General features: G+C 55.6%; 1 protein-coding gene across 5 annotated transcripts in view; it reads left to right on the top strand.

Moving 5' to 3' along the window:
- PHF2 (PHD finger protein 2) overlaps positions 1-13,349 on the top strand; it is a 91,913-nt gene that overhangs the window by 65,780 nt on the left and 12,784 nt on the right. For 3 of the 5 annotated variants that reach the window (XM_061163601.1, XM_061163600.1, XM_061163599.1), the window contains exons 4-14: positions 257-417; positions 3,188-3,329; positions 4,129-4,315; positions 5,375-5,537; positions 6,506-6,593; positions 7,064-7,170; positions 8,754-8,845; positions 10,153-10,242; positions 10,853-11,212; positions 12,556-12,675; positions 13,112-13,230. In XM_061163601.1, coding sequence (XP_061019584.1) covers positions 257-417; positions 3,188-3,329; positions 4,129-4,315; positions 5,375-5,537; positions 6,506-6,593; positions 7,064-7,170; positions 8,754-8,845; positions 10,153-10,242; positions 10,853-11,212; positions 12,556-12,675; positions 13,112-13,230 — 1,629 coding nt within the window. The remainder of the gene's footprint in view (positions 1-256; positions 418-3,187; positions 3,330-4,128; positions 4,316-5,374; positions 5,538-6,505; positions 6,594-7,063; positions 7,171-8,753; positions 8,846-10,152; positions 10,243-10,852; positions 11,213-12,555; positions 12,676-13,111; positions 13,231-13,349) is intronic. The other 2 variants (XM_061163602.1, XM_061163604.1) reach the window with 2 other exon arrangements.

Raw genomic sequence — 13,349 nt, 5'->3', positions numbered from 1 at the left:
CCATTCTCCACTCACCCTGGCCCTGGACTCCTGGACCTCGAGGGTCTTGTGATGAGTGTGTGTGTGGAACCCTGCCGTGTCTACCCTGTGACCACTGAGTGAGGTACTGCCGCAGGTCCTCCTTCTGGGGCGTGGGGGCAGGGGTGGTAGGGCTCGAGCTCAGGCTCCGTGTCTCCGGCCCTGAGGCCCTGTCCAGGCCTGCCGTGGAGGCTGGGACCTGGGCTTGACGTGACCTCCGACTTGTACTTCCCTGCAGTGCAGAAGATGTGGTAGCCCGCGTGTCGGGCAGCCAGCTCACGCTGGGCTACATGGAAGAGCATGGCTTCACCGAGCCCATCCTTGTCCCCAAGAAAGATGGGCTGGGCCTGGCGGTCCCAGCCCCCACCTTCTACGTCAGTGACGTTGAGAACTACGTGGGTAAGTGTCATCTCCTGCGAGTGAGTTATGAGTCCCCTGAGCCAGGAGCCCCTGTGTACACTGTGAGCTGGTATGACTCTGGATCCCTCCCCATGCTCCATTATGGGTGCTCTTAGAACGAGACCCCATGCCCCAGCAAATGATGTGTGACCCAGGCCTCCTGCCTTCTCCCTGCCCACACAATTGAGGCTGCATGGGGTCACCTGGCTTCTGCCAGCTACAGATTTCGTTATTGTTGGGCGCTAATGACAGTCATGCCTGGGAGGGCCTCAACTGTGTGGTCCTCTGCCCCTGAGGTTTGGGCCGTGTCCTCCCCAGCTGACCTCCCTTGTTTGCCCCAGACATGCCGTCCCGTGGCCCCAGGGCTTCCTGTCCTTCTGGATCCCTTTGGGTTCTCGCTGGAGCTGTTGGTGCTCTGTCTTGTGTTCCCCGCAGCTCTCAGTGCTGTGGACACACTTGATCAGGACACCTCTGGGTGGAGCAGGTGCTTGTACATGCTGGCATCATCTGGCACAGAGAGGCCAGATGTAGCCTCTCTCCAGATAGCCCAGCATCATCTGGCACAGAGGCCAGCACACGCTTGCAGTGACCTTGGAGGGGCTGGTGGCCACACTGCCCTGGCTCTGAGGCTCTCATGGTTGCCAGGGCTTGGGGTGGTCACAGGGATGCCTGGGTGGCCAGTGCAGAGAGGGGAGAGGAAAGAGCCTGAAAAGGCAAATGCCTCAGCCCACTCTGGCCACATACTGGACAGAAGGGTTCAGGTACTTGAGGCGCTCAGACAAGTTGTTCAGTCTATGAGCTCTTGACCCTCTGCATCCCTGATGCTGTGAGTTGGGGGTGGGGGGCAGATGGGTGTGAGAATTCAGGGAGATCATCTGTACAAGCCATTCAGGAAGTCAGTGGCATTCTGGAGAATGGGGCTGGGGTGGGGAACACTCCTTCTCTAGAGCCCACCAGGGGAGAACGCCAGGATGACCAGCTTGTGGCGGGGAGGAAGAAAGGACTCACATTTTCATTCTGGCTGTGACCACCGTCCAGGGCAGTTTCTGCCATGTCGTAGCACCTATAATAACAGGTAATATCTAATGAGTGCCTACCAGGTGTCAGGCATTTTTATAAGCAATTTCTACATAGGAGCTAGTGTTGTCCTGCTCACAACTCTGTCCCCAGGCCCCAGGCTCAGCCAGCTGCAAAGGGCAGGGCCAGCCCTGACTCGGATGCTGCCTCTCCTGCTCCCCAACCAGCTGTGCCTACAAGAGTGGGAAGAGGCTTACCGAATAAGGGAGGAGATGGTTCAGAGGTTTAAAGGTCTTTCTTTCACTTCTTAGTTAGTTTTTTTTTTTTTTAAATGCAGCTTTTCATACACACACAGAATAAGAGAAGTAAGCAGTGAACCCCTGTGTATCCAGTACTGGTCACAGAACCCATCAGCTTTGAGCTGTTTATCCACCTCCCCAACTCTGTCCTCCCCCAATTATTTGAAAGCAAATTTCTGGTACATAACGTCATTTAACCCATGAAGATTCCAGTACACAGCACTAACAGTTTTCAAAAATATATAATCATTATTATATATTCCATTATTATTGTTATATTATGTAGTTATATATTATATAGTTATATATTATATAATTATTATTATATAGTTCCATTATTTCCCTTTATGACATTAATAATAATTCCTCAAAATCACCTAAGGCTCACCTGCATTCTCCCCAAATGCCTCAAAAACACCTTTCTTTGTGTCTGGATGTTTGAATCTGAATCCACACGAGACCCTCACACTGCATTTTGGGTTTTATGTCCCTTCAGTCTCTTCTGTATCAGCCCCCATCCTTTTCCCATTCCCTTGGTTTGTTGGAGAAATGAGGTTGTTACCCCTGGAGAGTCTTTCATATTTGTGACTTGGGAAAATCTTCTATTGGGGATTTGGTTGACAGCATCCCAGTGGTGTCATCTAATGTGTTCTTCTGTCCCAAGTGGTTCCTGTAACAGGTGGTTAGAGGTTGCTTAGATTTGAGTTCATGTTGTCGGCAGGACTCCTTAGGGTAGGGGTGTTGCCACCCACTTCTTCTCAGTGGTCAAGGCAGTGCGGTCTCAACTCTCCACAGAAAGCTCCATCAGCCTTTCAGCTCATTGTCTGAGCAGTGGTGAGGACTGTTGCAAAGGAAGAGTTGGCTACTTCTGTCCTTTTCTCTTCTTCTATTATAAGTCTTCTGTAAAGAACTTTTTCTCATTACTTGGTTATCCAGAATGCTATGTCTGTCATTAAAACATTTTTACCCTGAACTTTCCCCATCAACTATAGAAAACGTAGGATCAATGTTTTTCCTTTTATTTATCAACCTTCAGAATGTGGAGTTGGTGGCCTAGAAATACAATTTTTTGATTTAAGAAGTTTTTAAGTGTAAATATGTCCCATGCGTTATTTTGGACATATCTACACTAAAAGCACCTCCATTGTTTAGCTGAAGTTTAAGTTCATGTGGTGTCCTGTATTTTTATTTGCTTATCTGGCCGCCTCGGCTGAGGCTCCTGGTTGTGCCACCCCACTGCACCAGGGGATCTTCATGGTCACCCAAGGGCAGGAGTGGGCAGGACAGGTGGGAGGAGGGTCAGATTTTAGAGCCTAGAGCCTCAGCTTTCCGCCTTCCCCTCAGTTGTCTTCAGAGGGTGAGTGAGCATTCTCTCTGCATATCCTGGCCCCCGAACTCATGGGAGGCCACATCACCATCCTGGGTGCACTCACCCTCCCCCGCTGCCTCCCCAGGCCCAGAGCGAAGTGTGGATGTGACAGACGTCACCAAGCAGAAGGATTGCAAGATGAAGCTGAAGGAGTTTGTGGACTATTACTACAGCACCAACCGCAAGCGGGTCCTTAACCTCACCAACCTTGAGTTCTCTGACACCAGGTGAGTGGGGCCAGGGCGGAGGGATAGAGAGAAACACGGGTTTGGAACATGCGGAAGATTTAAAGAGGAGGGCCTGTGACTGAGGCTGTTGAGGTCAGGGTGGCCTAGTTTATGATTTGTGACTGTCTTGTCTGAGCAGGCATGACCCTGAAGGCAGAGATGTGCCCAAGGCAGCAGGAACACTGAAGCCCTGTCCTCGGCTTGGCTGAGGTGTCACCGCACAGGTGCTGCTGAGCTGGACGCTTTTGATGCAGTACTGTGCGTTCTGTCCAGGACAGTGCCATTGAACAGAATCACAGGCTGTCTTTGTCTTTTCTCATCTTCCCTGGAGATGAGATCTCTGGTCTGACATGGCCCAGCCTGGCGAGGAGTTGCCGCAGCCTGTTGTCTGTTCTGGAGGGCGGTGGCGTTTCCTTCGCCCGGGCTATTCATGAGCAATGACGTTTACTCTCAAGGCCCCATCGTTCCCAGTGATGCTAGCACGAGCCCACCTGAAGTCTCTTTCCAGTTCTCCAAGAAGGAAGTTATTTCCGGGGTAGATAGTTCTCGGGCCTTCTCTTTGGGTGGAGAGCCCAGTGTTAGATGCCTGCCATAGCTACACCTGGTAGCTGGGCTCCTTCCTGCTCTGTGAACCTCGGTTTGCTACCCGGGAGAATGGGAGCAATGCCCTGTAGCCTGAGGTGGAGAAATAGGTGTGGGACTCATATCGCAGAGCACCTTGCCCTTCTTCCCCAGGGGCATAACAAATGTGCTGACGGTTCCTGTCACTGTTGACCGCCCTTCTTGTCCCTGACCCCAGAATGTCCAGCTTCGTGGAGCCTCCTGACATCGTGAAGAAGCTGTCCTGGGTAGAAAACTACTGGCCTGACGACGCACTACTGGCCAAGCCCAAGGTGACCAAGTACTGCCTGATCTGTGTGAAGGACAGCTACACCGACTTTCACATCGACTCCGGGGGCGCCTCTGCATGGTACCATGTGCTCAAGGTGAGTGCTGGCCTCTGCTTCCCACGGGGGCCCTACCTGAGCCTTGAGGGCAAGACCTGCTCTTGACCAGAGCTGGCAGGACCGTCTGTAGTCCCCACAGGCCCTAAGAGTGGCCAGCGTCAGGTGGGAGGAGGGACAAGATATTTCTTCACAGAAAGGACACAGATGTTGGGCCCTTGGGGAGCAACTCAGGACCAAAGCAGCACATGTGTGGTGCTTTTTCTAAAGATTGAGGCTCATGAAGCAATGGGAGGAGGCCCACTGTAGTGGTGACCAAGAGCTGTGTCTGGGGAAGGGAGAACAGTGCTGGGGAACCTTCCTGAAAGAGGGGGTGAGGGAATATCCCTCACTTGGAGAATGAGGGGTTGGCTGGGGGCCAGGGAGCAAGGCTGCGGTGGCATCTGAGCAGCAGAGAGAGCTAGGGGACTTCTGGCTGGGAACATATAGGGAAGCTAGAGGAAAAGGGAAACGTGAAAACAAGACCCTAAGCATCGGGCTCACCATCCCGACTGGAGTCTCCCAGACATGCTGGAGGCTGGGCTAGGATAGGTGGCTCAACTTCTGATCCCAGCCCTTTGAGGGCCTGAGCAAGTCCTACTACCCACTCCTGCACCCTTTGTGCATCTCCTGGCCTTAGCCTGTCTGCCCTGGGAGTGAGGACCTATCGATCTCCCTAGATGAAGCGCAGAGCTAGGCTATAGCTGGCAGGGGGTACCATCCTTCCATCTCCAGTGGGACCCAGGCTACTGTCAAGAGAAGAGCTTTCTTAGAATTCGTCAGACTGCAGGTCACAACTTTGTTCCCCTTGGCATGTACAGCATCCATAGTGCTGCAAAGATATGGAGTGTGGAGTGGCAGGGGTTGCCCTGAACATGCTGGAGCCACCTATGCCCAGGATCTTCCTGACATGCACACTTCTGGATTGCAAAGCACATGTGGCCCCAGTGTTTCGGGGGAGGATGGTGTTGAAGCTGGGACCCATCCAGGGACATGGTGGGCATTACCCACCCCCAGCATCCCAGCATATGACAGTTTCTGCCAATGGCCTTTTGTTGGCAGGGGGAGAAGATCTTCTATCTCATCAAGCCAGCTTCAGCCAACATCTCCCTGTATGAACGCTGGCAGTCGGCCTCAAACCACAGCGAGATGTTTTTTGCCGATCAGGTGGACAAATGCTACAAGTGCACCCTCAAACAGGGCCAGACCCTCTTCATCCCCTCGGGTGAGTGCCCTGCCCCTGTGTTATGTCCCCCACCTCTGATGTTTGGGAGGTCATGCCTTGGCTGTGTGCTGCCTTGCCTTCGGGTCAATCCTGCTCTGTGGTCATTTCTGGGGCCACCGCGGGGCCATGAGGCCCTGCAGCCTCCAGCCTGGCTGTACTCCTGGAGGCCAGGCCTGTGGGATTGCATGGGGCCCTGAGAGCCCAGCCCAGAGAGCCCAGTCACACTGTCAGAGGTGGTGTTTGCTGATCTGGACATTTCAAACACAAAGGGGAAACCAGGATACAAGCAGATAATGCCCTTTACAGATGTCACTTTGCTTCACCTGTAAATACTTCACCTTTTAAGGTGAAGGTATCTGTAAGTTTTCTTTTTAAAAATAACATAATTACAATACTATCATCACACTTTAAAAATGAACAGTTAACCATTCCAGTATTACCCAATGGCCAATCAGTGTTCAGATTTTCTGGTTGTCATATATGGCGGCCCTCACATTTCCACTGACTTATGTGCCTCTGAGTCCTTCCTGATCTAGCCCCTACTCCTGTTTCCTACAACCACAGTTATTTCCCAGAGTCTGGGGGGACAACCTCGGCTCTCCTGGGAGTTGTGGCAGCTCTGCCTGTCCGTCCGTCCTGCATGTGGAGATCAGGAATGCCAGGCAGCCCACCCCTGGGTTGGGCCTGAGCAAGTCTCCTGGGCTCCTGGGCCTGGGTTTCCCTGTCTATACCACACAGGGCTGGATAGAACAGACTGGGCCAGTTCGAACACAGGCTGTCCTGGGAGGGCACACCCACTCATTACATAGAAGCCAGGGCCAGAGCACCTGCCGGGTCCCCGGATGGATGGGGGCACAGAGGAAGGGCTGGCAGGAGCCGGAGCCCATGCTGGCTGGAGTCAGGCCAGGTATGCCACGAGCCTGGCATGAGAATACTGTGAAGAGGTGGCCTCATCCCTGTCCCCGCAGGCTGGATTTATGCCACTCTGACGCCTGTGGACTGCCTGGCCTTCGCGGGACATTTCCTCCACAGCCTGAGTGTGGAGATGCAGATGAGGTAGGGCCACACCTGACTCCCAGGCTCCACCATGATATGATGATACCTCCCCTGAGTCCTGGCTGGGCCCAGCCCATGGGCGACCCTCGGCATGGCTGTTTGCCTAGCCAGGTGTCTGCGTGGTGGGGAGGAAGGAGGAGATGAGCTGTGATCCTCCCAGGGCTCCTGAGTTGCCTGGTTGCTGGACAGCCTCAGGCCTGTAATAGACCTGGGGGGAACTGAAAGGCCAAGCCGCCTTCTCCTTGGGCACTGACCCAGAGCTCTAGAAGCCATGGCCCGTGGGGCTCACCTTCACACCAAGTGGTCATCCTGAGGTGGTCCCCTGGTTCATCTTGCTATTAAGGCCCCGCAGGGAGGCCTGAGCGGGCATGGCTGCAGTGTAGCCTCTGGTTGTGGCGTGGGTTCACCTTCCTTTAGCATTACCTGCTCAGGGCTTCATACACTGAATAGTTCTTTGCTGTGGCTTCCAGAGCATACGAAGTGGAAAGAAGGTTGAAACTGGGCAGCCTGACTCAGTTTCCCAACTTCGAAACTGCCTGCTGGTACATGGGGAAGCACCTGCTGGAGGCGTTCAAAAGTACGTCATCTCCCGGTCAGCGTCTTTGCCTGTGGCTGTGGGCAGTTTGCGGGTGGAGCTCAGGGATGCCGGAGAGTGGTCACAGTTCTGCCATCATGCAGCAGGGCGGCTGGGCCCTGGGGCACAGGCTGAGCGCTGCCCTCATGGGGCCTGAGCGGAAAGTCCCTGCAGCTCCCAGGCCTTGCTTTCCCTGTCTGTGTGCTATGGGGCTGGAGTGGGCTCTTGCCTGCAGGGTTGTCTGGTGTTGCAGAAGGAGCTCTGGCCACATGTTTCCAGACCTGGTGTGTGTTCTGCTAGGTCCCTGTGGCCCTGTGTGGTTACTGACAGGGCTCAGTTGGGACATCGAGAGGCCTGGGGTCTGCCTGGCTACCAGCCGAGGGACCCCAGTAGCATCCCTGCTGTACTGGGGGAGTGTGGATGCCAGAGTCCCCCAGGGAAGGCTGTGGGGCGGATGGGCTTTGCTGGGTCCCTGCCCTCCATGAACATGGCCCTCCATCCTACGTCCTGCCAGCCCTGCCTTTGGGATCAGCTCCAGGTGGCCAGCTCCTGCTCAGGTCTCCAGACTTTCTGCAGCCATGTGAGGGATACAGGAGGAGCATTTGCTTTCCTGGAGAGCTTCCTTTTTCAGCAGCACCTGCCTTCCAGGAAGCTGCTGTTTTGTGTTCTGATAAGAGCCGCAAGTAGAGACCTTCTTATCAGGACTCCTTTGTACTTTGACTCTGATTTGAGATCAGAAAGCTGAAAATGGTTCTTAACCTGGGCTGGCTAGGTTTCAATGAAATTCATCCATCATTTTCTAAACTTCAGCCCTGTACTCCAGACAGAAGGAGTGCCCTGCTCTGGGGTTTCTTGCTGGGGAGATGGAACGGGGGTCGTGTGGGCAGAATCACACCCTGGGGACCTGGGGACAGCTTGACCAGGGTGACCGCTGACTAGCTGGGCCTTGCTGGGCTGCCCTCGCCTCTCTGCCCTGGGCCTTCCTCTGTGATGGGACTGACAGTTCAGCAGCCTCAGAGCTGAGAGGGCCCAGGGGTTTGCCACAGGCCAGACATGGTCATCTGGTGGTGTCAGAGCTCAGGGCTGCTCCGCCTCCACGGTGAACTCTCTGCCTGAAGGGGGAACACTCTGTCCCTTCTGTTTGGGGGCAGCTCTGGCTCCCAAGGATGTGATTGAGGTGGTGCTTGCCTTGGGCTACCCCAGTGGGAAGTGGGCCCACTGCCTCAGCTATGCAGGGGGCTGTGAGAGGGTGGGAATCAGAAAGCATTGGGGATGCCTGGTTTGGGGCATGACTGTGGTCCCTCACTGTTGCAGGCTGGGGACCAGTGCAGGGGGGAGCCAGCCCACCTGCCTGAGGGGCCTGGTGGGTGGACAATGGGAAGGCCAGTCCTGCCCTTTGGAGAACATCTTAGATGGGCATCCCCTGGGTTCCAAGAGGAACCGTTGGCAGTTGGGCAGGTGGTGGTGGGTACATGCCTCTGAAAGGTCTGGCCCTGAATATCCCCTACCACTGGGGCTCTAAGTCACCTGCAGGTGGCAGGGGAAAGTGGGTACCCTCCTGAGCAAACCCGTCCGTCTTCCCCCAGGTTCTCACAAATCTGGGAAGCAGCTGCCCCCTCATTTAGTCCAAGGAGCTAAAATTCTCAATGGTGCTTTCAGATCATGGACGAGAAAGCAGGTAGGGAAGTGTGCTAGGCGTGACCCAGGGCAGAAGGGAGGGTGGCAGGCGGGGCGTCATCCCTCGGGCTTGTCCTTCCTTTGGTGGGAACTAGCATGAGAGGAGCAGGTGGGGGCCGCCTGGCCAGTCACATATCTGTTGGTGGGGGCAGATGCGGGAGAGGGCCTGCCACCTAGGGACCTGGCCTGAGGGGTGGGGCTGGGTGGCAGGGAGATTCAGTGAGAGGAAATGAGGTGGTAGAGACAGCACTGCGTGGACCCTGAAGGCCAGGGAGTGGGGAGGACTTGGGTCAGTGACTGGCTGGAGGTTCACATTCTGAAAAGGAGAGTGGAGATGTCCTCGTTGTCCCACTGACTGGTGCAGGCATCACCTCAGGGGCTGGCTTTGCCCCAGTGACTAGGACAGCCCCTTTGCCCTATGCCCCTCCGTCCCCCCCACCCCCGACCACAGGAGCACTGCCCTGTGCCCCTCATGACTCCCTTGAAGTAGCATTTCTGGGTGCCCCCCACATTGAAAGCATTAGCACCCTCACTAGCATCCATGCAGTGGCTACTTCTCCTTAGGGAGACTCCAGAAAAGCAACTTCCAACTTCCCTTGGCATCCTGCCTGGATTGTTGGTACAGAGGGAGGGGAGAGGCCTGGTGAGCCTTGGGGCTCCCTGTCTACTGCCTTGGGAACCCCTGCCAGTCAGGGGTGCCAGCATAGTCTGAGCAGATCCCACCAGGCCCCCGGAAAGTCTTGAGGAAGTGGGGAGTCCAAGAGGGGAGCACTGTGCATCTCTCATGGGTGGGCTGAGTGGGGTGGGGCAGCAGGTACCCTCACAGGGCCCTCCTTTGGTTCTCAAAGCCTGGAGTGGGACAGGGTGTGCCCCCGACTCACACCAGTTGTCTGGCCAGGTGAAGTGGCCTTCTGCCCAGGAAGAAGGGATGGCCTACATTCACATCACAGCTGGTAGTAGCACTGGGCACCCTCTCCCCTCTGGGACTTACTTGTCCATCTGTAAGAGTGGGATCACGTCAGAGCCTCCTCGTCGGCACAGTGTCTGGCTAGAGTGGGCCAACTCCCTTAGGGGCCCCAGCAGCCAGTCCACGCCTGTGACAGGGCCTTCCCCTCTGCCTGTCTGGGCAGCAGTGGTGCTGGAGGTCCTGGCTGGGTAAATGGGGGACAGCCTGGAGGGACAGAGGGCATGAGTCAGGAACCACAGCAGCTGAGCCTCCTTGGGGCCCCTGTGAGTGGAGGGGGGGTGGGCGTCTGTGCCCAGACTTGGCAGCTGACCCGCTGACCCTGTGCATGGGCTGTCCTGCAGGCTTTGGCAGAACATGAGGACGAGCTCCCAGAGCACTTCAAACCCTCGCAGCTCATCAAAGACCTCGCCAAAGAGATCCGGCTCAGTGAGGTAGGGCTCACCCTGGTGGCCTGCTGACCCCGTTGGAGGGATGTCTCTGCCTGTCTTCCCTGGTCATCCTGTGAGGGTCGGCCACGTGAGAGGCAGCCCCTCCTCCAGCCCTCTGGGGCAGGGTCGCCTGCAGGATGACGCTGGATCCTAGGCCCTGGGGGCAGACTCGCAGTCTCCTGGTGGGATCCTCGGGAATGAGAGAGTGTGGGGACATTTGTGCAGCCCCCTGTGGGGTGGGGAACGACTCTGCAGCAAGGACTACTTCAGCCCCTTGAGACCCAGCTTGTGCGAGCCTGTCTAGCCCCCAGCCTCCCCGTGCCTTAGGCTGGGACAGCAGTCCCCACCAAGGAGGTAGAGGGGTCAAGTGACTGCCGATGTGGATGGTGTGAGACAGTTGTGAAATTGTCATATGGATGGTGTAGATGGTGTGACTGTGTTCATAGATGGTGTAGATGGGTGTGAGCTTGTGATACAGATGGTGTAGGATACATGTGAGCGTGTTACCAGTGATGCAGACAGATGCCCCTTTTCTGCCTGTTTCCCGTGGCCTGGGGCTGTGAGACCCTCCTAGCAGGGCACTCTTGGTCACTTCTCCCTGTCCTTTTCCCAGAATGCCTCCAAGGCCTCCCGACCTGAAGTGACTGCGGCTGTCTCCTCAGACGAGGTCTGTTTTGGGGACCGGGAAAAAGAGGAGCCCCCATCCCCCATTGAGGCCAGCCCCCCACGGTCCTTCCTGGAGAAAGTGTCCAAAAAAAAGACTCCCAAAACCGTGAAGATGCCCAAGCCGTCCAAAGTTCCCAAGCCCCCCAAGCCCCCCAAGCCTCCCAAATCACTGAAGCTGAAGGATGGGAGCAAGAAGAAAGGGAAGAAGTGCAGGGGCTCAGCGTCACCCACCATCCCCAACCTGGACCTGCTGGAGGCCCACACTAAGGAGGCACTGACCAAGATCGAGCCTCCTAAGAAGGGCAAGGTGGGTGGTCTTGCCCTCCCTACCTGTAGTCAGTGGGCCTGCAGACACCTCCAGGGGGCAGGCCTGTGGACTGGTGCTGGACCTGCTGTGTCCTTGTGCTGGAGACCCAGGGCAGCTGGGCTCTGCCCCAACAAACTTGGTATAGTGGGCAACTGGGGAGAGACCCTCATGATAAAGGCAGCGGAGTCTGTCCTGGGTCAGGGTGGTACCATCAAGGGTCACCTGGGGGGACAAGCCGACTGAGTCTTCCCTGGGGCCCAGACATTGGCTGAAACCTAAAGGTGGGTGAGGCACCCAGTGGAGGGCAGTGGGGAGGCAGAAATGGAGATGGTGATGGGGCCAGGCTTCCTTGGGGCCCTGAGCCTCTGTGACAGTAAGAGAAGCAGGCCTGGCCCTGAAGACCCGTCAATGTGAGTAGAGGGTCTTAGGTATGGACGTTGGGGACTATGAGTCTCTGAAAGCAGGCCATACTGAATGATTTCCTGCTAGTGGGAGATCATTACCCAATGTTTCAGGGCTTAAGTGGGGCACATTGGTTTTCCTTTTCTCAATGCAAAGAGGGTAGATGAATGTATGAATTAATAGATGGGTGGGTGGATGGAAAGAAGAGAGGGAGGAAGGAAGGGTAGGAGGAAGAAGAGTGGTTGAATGAATGGGTGGGTGAATGGCTTATGAGTGGGTGAGTAGATGGATGAATGGTTGGTGAATGAATGAGTGGATGGGTGGGTGGATGGTTGGATGGTGGGTGGGTAGATAGGTGGATGGTGGGTGGGTGGGTGGTGGATAGGTGGATGGTGGATAGGTGGATGGTGGATAGGTGGATGGTGGATAATTGGATGGGTGGGTGGATGGATGGATGGTGTGGATGGATGGGTGGGTGGGTGGATGGTGGGTGGGTGGGTGGATAGTGGATAGTGGATGGTGGGTGGTAGATAGGTGGATGGTGGATAATTGGATGGGTGGGTGGATGGATGGATGGTGTGGATGGATGGGTGGGTGGGTGGATGGAGGGGTGGGTGGGTGGATATGTAGATAATGGTGGGTATGTGGATAGGTGGATAGTGGATGGTGGGTGGGTGGATAGATGGATGGTGGGTGGGTGGATAGGTGGATAGTGGATGGTGAGTGGTAGATAGATGGATGGTGGATAATTGGATGGGTGGGCGGATGGACGGATGGCTAGTTGGATACGTGGTGGGGTATATTGATGGATGGATGACTGATGTATGTAGGCCAGCAGGAGGTGGGGACTCTGTGCTATGAGGTTCTCACTTTGCACTGTAGCCTGATGAACCCTGCTGCCCTCCCATGTCTGCTACTAGATCATGGCTAGTATTTTCTAGGCCACAAAGAATGTCCTGAGTGTGCCCAACAAGGAGGTGGTCAGCACGCAGAATGACGTGGAGCGGCTGGAAATCCGAGAGCAAACTAAGAGCAAGTCAGAGGCCAAGTGGAAGTACAAGGTGAGGGGTGTGTGTGTGCAGGTGTGCTGGTGAGTGCGTCTAACCCCAGGGAGGGCTGTGTTGGTGAAAGAAGGTGGTGTGTGAGGCAGGTGTGGGCTCGGTGGTGTGTGCTTGTAGGATATGTCAGGGTGTGTACTGTGAAGGTCTTTGAGGGTCTGGGCATGCACCTAGCCTCCTGGAGCCACCTTCTGAGGGTTGGTGAGGACACGTCTTAGCCTAAGAAGATGGACAGTGTTGCCCTTAGTGGCCTGCCCTGTTTCAAGCTGGCAATCCCTGGAGCTGGTCAGCATCCGAGGGCAGTTCCTGTGGACCTGGGGCTGCGGTGGGAATGGGTCCTCAGGTGACATGTCAGAGGGAGGAGGCCGGCCTGTCCTGCTGCCTCTGCCCACTGGTCACCTGCATGGGGTTCAGGGATGGTCCTGGGTTTGCTTTGCAGAACAGCAAACCCGACTCCCTGCTGAAGATGGAGGAAGAGCAGAAGCTGGAGAAGTCTCCTCTGTCAGGGAACAAGGACACCAAGTTCTCCTTCTCCTTCTCCAACAAGAAACTGCTTGGGTACGTGAGTGCTTGTGCCAGGAGGGGCTGGTTGTACACTTACCACATGTCGCACACACATACCCTGAGCGTCCCTTCTCCACATCACACACACACATGCCCTGCTTGTGCCCACCTCA

This window comes from Dama dama, chromosome 16 (assembly GCF_033118175.1).
Source record: "Dama dama isolate Ldn47 chromosome 16, ASM3311817v1, whole genome shotgun sequence".
NCBI classification, from domain to species: Eukaryota; Metazoa; Chordata; class Mammalia; order Artiodactyla; family Cervidae; genus Dama; species Dama dama.
This window is presented reverse-complemented; position numbering and strand designations above follow the sequence as displayed.